This window comes from Molossus molossus, unplaced genomic scaffold, assembly GCF_014108415.1.
Source record: "Molossus molossus isolate mMolMol1 unplaced genomic scaffold, mMolMol1.p scaffold_m16_p_1, whole genome shotgun sequence".
Taxonomy (NCBI): Eukaryota; Metazoa; Chordata; class Mammalia; order Chiroptera; family Molossidae; genus Molossus; species Molossus molossus.
In genome coordinates, this window is record NW_023425344.1 from 210,162,422 (window position 1) to 210,168,421 (window position 6,000).

The 6,000-nt window shown below is 46.0% G+C and overlaps 1 protein-coding gene across 2 annotated transcripts in view; it reads left to right on the forward strand.

Moving 5' to 3' along the window:
* The first annotated feature begins 3,310 nt into the window (after positions 1-3,310).
* The window catches only part of CGRRF1 (cell growth regulator with ring finger domain 1), a 31,701-nt gene continuing 29,011 nt past the window's right edge, over positions 3,311-6,000 (forward strand). Inside the window, exon 1 of one of the 2 annotated variants that reach the window (XM_036242813.1) lies at positions 3,311-3,521. In XM_036242813.1, the coding sequence (XP_036098706.1) occupies positions 3,418-3,521 (104 nt within the window). In that variant the 5' untranslated portion in view covers positions 3,311-3,417. The remainder of the gene's footprint in view (positions 3,522-6,000) is intronic. The other variant, XM_036242830.1, reaches the window with a different exon arrangement.

Here is a 6,000-nt window from a genome sequence, read left to right on the forward strand (position 1 = left end):
CCTCACCCGAGGACATTTTTCCATTTTTTGTACAGATAGAGTGGGAGGGAGAGAGAGGGGATAGAGAGAGAGAGAGAGAGAGAGAGAGAGAGAGAGAGAAAAACATCGACATGAGAGAGAGAGAAACATCGACGTGAAAGGGACACATCGAGTGGCTGCCACCTGCACGACCAACCAGGGCCGGGGACAAACTGCAACCGAGGTACATGCCCTTAGCGGGAACCGAACCCGGGTCTCTCTGGACCGCAGGCCGACGCTCTAACCGCTGAGCCAAACCGGCCAGGGCCTTTTTTATTTTTTTATAAGGACACCAGTCCTACTGGATTAAGACCCCACCCTTATGATTTCACTTAAAGGTCCCACCTCCAAATATAGCCACACTGGGGGTTAGAGCTTCAACATATGAATATTGGGGGACACAATTCAGTTCATAACACTCCCCTTCTTCAATTATATCCATGGCTTCTCATTGCTCTTAGAGTCAAGTTGAGTAGTTAAAATGGCAAGACTCCTGTGTGGTCTGGGCCCTACTTCTCTCTCCATTTTCATCTCATAGCATGCTCTTTCCTCCACTGTCCATGTTTTAGTCACACAGGGCTTTCATTTTCTCAGGTATGCTGTGATTTCTCCCACCTTGGGGGCTTTGCACATGCTGTAGCTTCTGTCCTATATGCTCTTTCTCCTCTCATGTCCCTTTGCTTGGTAAACTTCTCTCCATCAGCACTCAGCTTAATTATCTGGTCTTCAGGGAAGCCTTCCATGGTCAACCTTGTATTTCCCCATTCCTCCATTTATAGGCTTTCATAGCTCCACGTACCTCTTTTTAACAGCACTTATCATAATTTTGCCTTTATATTTTGTTCAAGATTGTTTGGCTAATATTTGTCCTTTCCAGTGGTTCTCAACCCCCTAATGCCGTGATCTGGTTTTTTTGTTTGTTTGTTTTTCTATCCTCACCTGAGGACATTTTTTCATTTTTTGTTCAGATAGAGTGGGAGGGAGAGAGAGAGAGAGAAACATCGACGTGAAAGGGACACATGGAGTGGTTGCCACCCGCACCACCCAACCAGGGCTGGGGACAAACTGCAACCGAGGTACACGCCCTTAGCGGGAACGAACCTGGGTCTCTGTGGCCGCAGGCCGACACTCTAAAGGCTGAGCCAAACCGACCAGGACGAGGATATTTTTCTATTTATCTTCAGATAGAGTGGTAGGGAGGGGGAGAGAGAGAGAGAGAGAGAGAGAGACGGAGGGAGAGAGAAAAACATCGACGTGAGAGGTACACATCGCCTGGCTACCTCCTGCATGACCCTCACCAGGGCAAGGGATGAACTGCAACCGAGGTACATGCCCTTGACCAGAATTGAACCCATGACTCTTTGGTCTGAGGGCCAACGCTCTAACTGCTGAGCGAAATCGGCCGGGGCATGTTCATACTTTTTGAACCAAAAGATCCACCTCTAAGAATTTATCCCAAAGAAATGATTTAGCTTTAAGAATGTTCACTGCAGTGTTAGTTATACTAAAAAAATTGCCTGACAATTGTGGGCTTATTAAATAAGCTATATACTTTCAGATATCATATATATAGTCATTAAAAGTTATGTTGTTGCTCTGGCCGGTTTGGCTTAGTGGTAGAGTGTCAGCCCATGGACCTATGAGTTGTGGGTTCGATTCTGATCAAGGGCACGTACCTCAGTTGCAGTTCATTCCCAGCCTTGGTCGGGGTAGTGCAGGAGGCAACCAGTTGATGTGTCCCTCTCACGTTGATGTTTCTCTCTCTATCACTTTCTCTCCCTCTCACTCTATCTGAAGATAAATGGAAAAATATCCTCAGGTGAGGACTAAAAAAAAAGTTATGTTGTTGAACCAAGCTTCTCACACAGCACTACTCCAGAGAATTCCCAATACATGGTCATTTACCAAGGGACATGTGAAGCAATAGAACAAATTTGCCTCATTTTCCTCCAGCACTAATTTTATTGTGATTTGGGAGTGTAGAGTGACCATCAGCTATCTATCTCCCAAGGTCCTTTGTTCCTTTCTTCCTTGGTAACCCCACCTACCACCCCCACCTGGATTTGTATCAGGGATGTTCCTACTCAGAATAAAAGTCTACATTTCCCAGTCTCTGGTAGCTAGGTGTGGCCTTAGGACTAAATGGAAATTAATACAATGTCAGTGGAAGTGTTGTGAGAGACTTCCAGGGAGGCTAACTTGATGGAGTGGACTGAACAGAATGAAGGAAAAGGGTGTAACTTAAAAGCTTCTGCTCGTTTTTTTTTTTTAAAGTATATATACACAAACACACACACACACACATATATACACATACATACATACACACACAATACATATTTAAAATTCTTATTAAAGTAAAAATTAATTTATTTTTTTATCCTCACCCGAGAACACTTTTGCATTTTTTGTTCAGATAGAGTGAAAGGGAGAGGGGGGGGGACATCGATGTGAAAGGGACACATGGAGTGGTTGCCACCCACAGGACCCAACCAGGGCCGGGGACAAACTGCAACCGAGGTATGTGCCCTTAGCGGGAACCGAACCCGGGTCTCTCTGGACCGCAGGCTGATGCTCTAACTGCTGAGCCAAATCGTCCAGGGCTAAAAATTAATTTTAAAAGTTCGAACATCATTCTAATTTGAGGGATGGAAGGGGAGGAGGAAAATAAGGGGATGTGGGAAGGCAGTTGGTTTATTTCTATGAGCATCTTGATAGTAATGCTAATTTTCCTCTACCATTAAATCCAACTCGACAAGGCTGACGAGGCTAGTATAAACTGCTTGTGAGGCTCCTTTAGGTGTTTTGTACAGTGCCTAACTGTAAGTTTTGATAAAACGAGCAGATATGGGGTTGTTTCACTTTGTAGGACCCAAGATGCCCGCCATCCCCCTCCCAAATTTGCCTGGGATCTAATATGTAGGGCTTCAGGATTTAGGCTCTGTTACGTCGATTTCGGACTGTGCCTCCTCTCTATGGCATCAGAAAACCTTACCTGAGTCATGGACAGAGTCGGCCCCAATATCTATTTAGAATTTGCCGCACAAAAGCGGAGACCGCGGGACAGACGGGCCGAGAAAACGCTCGCTGGGTACCAAGCCCAGGGGTCGGGGCGTGGCGAGTCAGGGCCCCGCCCGCACGTGAAGCCAATAGCTCGGGACTAGAGCGGGGGGGGAGGGGCGGGGAGCAGGGGCGGGGCGAGCCCTGCAGGCGACGTCGTGATTGGCACGCCGGCTCCCGCAGCCCGCAAGGCAGACCCGACGTCTAGTTTACCAGAACCCGAGGCGAGTGCGGATGTACTAAGTTTGTCCTCTGCGGGGCACCGTAGTGGCTTTAACCCGGGCGGAGCGGGCTGACCTGGGCTGGGCGCTGGAGCCCAGTTCAGTTTAGAAGACCCTGATGGCTGCGGTGTTTCTAGTAACGCTCTATGAGTACTCGCCGCTTTTCTACATCGCGGTGGTTTTTACCTGCTTCATCGTGACCACCGGCCTGGTTTTGGGATGGTAAGTGCCACAGAGCTAGGGGCAAGGGAAGGAGGGGCAGCCAGCCAGGGATTGGGGTCGGGGCGAGCAGCTGAGGGCATCGGAGCAGTGGGGCTGCGGCGGCTGGAGCGCCTGGAGCTGTCGGGAGACGGTGCCGAGGGCTCCAACTGGCTACACGAGGAAAACAAGGTGGACACTGCACCTGCATTCCTGCCCCGCATTACCGCCGGGTCCCCGTCGCTGCGGGCATACGGGGTGGAGCCGGGGTGAATTATTTTACCCAGCTTTGTTTCTGGGTGATAAAGCATCCAGTAAGGGCCTGGTCTTGAGTGGAGTGCTTGTCCACCAGGCTTCTGTCCCAGATTGGGGCCTACTATGTGCCCAGAGTGTCCAGTCACCTGCGGTACATGCACAGACGTGGACAGTAAACAAGGTTGATGTTGTACTTCTAAACTGAGCACTTGGCCTCGGTGAAACTTGTAACAGAACTCCGTTGTATCATATTTAGAGAAGCTTTATAGGTACAGTTAGTTGAAACTGTTTCACTAAGTCCATCCATTGATAAGAGAGACATGAGCTAGATTTTGAAGAATTAATGTTTTGACAAAGAAGTGGAGTAAAATGTGTATGATAGAAAATAGAAAGCATTTCAGAGAATACAACATGAGCAGAGGGACGGAGGAGACATGTTAGTGAATAGAGCAGACTGTACAAAATGAATTTTAAAATACCCCTTGAACACAAAATATGTGATTACTTTAAAGAAAGGACACAAGCCCTTGTCATTTTCTGACAATATGTGCCATCTTTAGGAATTAAGCAAAGTTAACACTTTTCACAGTGTGCCCCACATTGTAAGCAGTAGAGCATAACATTCGTGTGTGTGGGTGGGGGAAGACTAAGACTAATTTTACACAATTTGTTATTCTTGGCCCGTCAGAATTTATTACTTCTTCAAGAAGTAATAAAATGGTTCTTCAAGAAGTTTGTAATGGGAATGAGGAAGCTGTTGCTCAGTTGAGAAAGGCAGTGTTAATGCAAATTTTAAAAGAACTATAATGTTAGTGTTATTCTCTTAAAGAAATGTAATTTTTCTCCACTAAGGGAAATAGGTGACTAGTTGATAATTGCTTTGTGACCTTAAATTTTAATTTTCTTTTTTTATTTTTTTTATCCTCACCCGAGGACATTTTTCCATTTTTTGTACAGATAGAGTGGGAGGGAGAGAGAGGAAGAGAGAGAGAGAGAAACATCGATGTGAAAGGGACACATCGAGTGGCTGCCACCCGCCCGACCAACCAGGGCCGGGGACAAACTGCAACCGAGGTACGTGCCCTTAGCGGGAACCGAACCCGGGTCTCTCTGTACCGCAGGCCGACGCTCCAACCGCTGAGCCAAACCGGCCAGGGCTTAAATTTTAATTTTCAATAGGGCAACTAATTAGATATTTTAGATGTCTGTCTTTAGTAATATTAGGAAGAGGAAAAATAAAGGTCCTCTTGATAATGATGGCAGCATCTGTGTGTGAAGGGTAGTCAGGAACCTCATGTTTGTAGTGGTTAAGAGACAGACTTTGGTATCAGACAGACCTAGTTTAAATCATGGCTCAGCCAGGCTTGGTTTGAAAAGTTAATTATACTCCATTTAGGTATGGCTTTTCTAAGAGTGGAAGGCTAGGTAATTGTAGAACTTTTGAACTATGTCAGTGCTAGTCATTTTCATCCTGATTTGGGTCTAACCAGTCATCTTGAGTCCAACCCAACTATTCTCTCCATCTGGGTTAGCTTTGTAAAGTTTTTACTAGCACTTATTTGCTAACCTAAGCCATGGTCACAGACTCATTGACTAGAAACAATGAAAACCATCTAGCTATCATAAAATGAGCTTTCTAATACTACCCCAGGCAGAAGGTAAACCCATTAATCTACTATGTTCTTCACTTTGGTCATTAAAAAAAAAATGTTTTTAATAATTTTTTAAAGATAGAGGAAGGGAGAGGGAGAGAGAGATAGAAATTTCCATGAGAGAGAAATATCTATAGGTTGCCTCCTGCACACCCTCTACTGGGGATAGGGCTGCAACCTGGCTGGGCATGTGCCCTGACCCAGAATCATACCAGTGACTTCTTGTTGCACGGGAGGACTCTCAGTCCACTGAGCCACACCAGCTGGGCCTGGTGTTTTTTTTTTTAACCTCCCATAATATAATCCCTAGTGGTCATCTGTCTTCTCTCATGGTTCTTACCTCAGTATGGCTCTGAGTTTCTTTCCCATTGCTTCTTTCCACTGTTCTCCTTGTCCAGCTGCACTGTATGGGAGTTGAGAAAGAACAGAAACTTCTTTTTTTTAATCTTTTATTTTTTTAGAGTTTACATTTCTTTTCTCTTCTTTATTGATTTTAGAGAGAGAGGACAGGAGAGGGAGAGAGAGAGAGAAATAGAGATGAGAGAGAACATCGATTGGCCGCCTCCTGCATGCCTCCCACTGGGGATTTGGCCCAC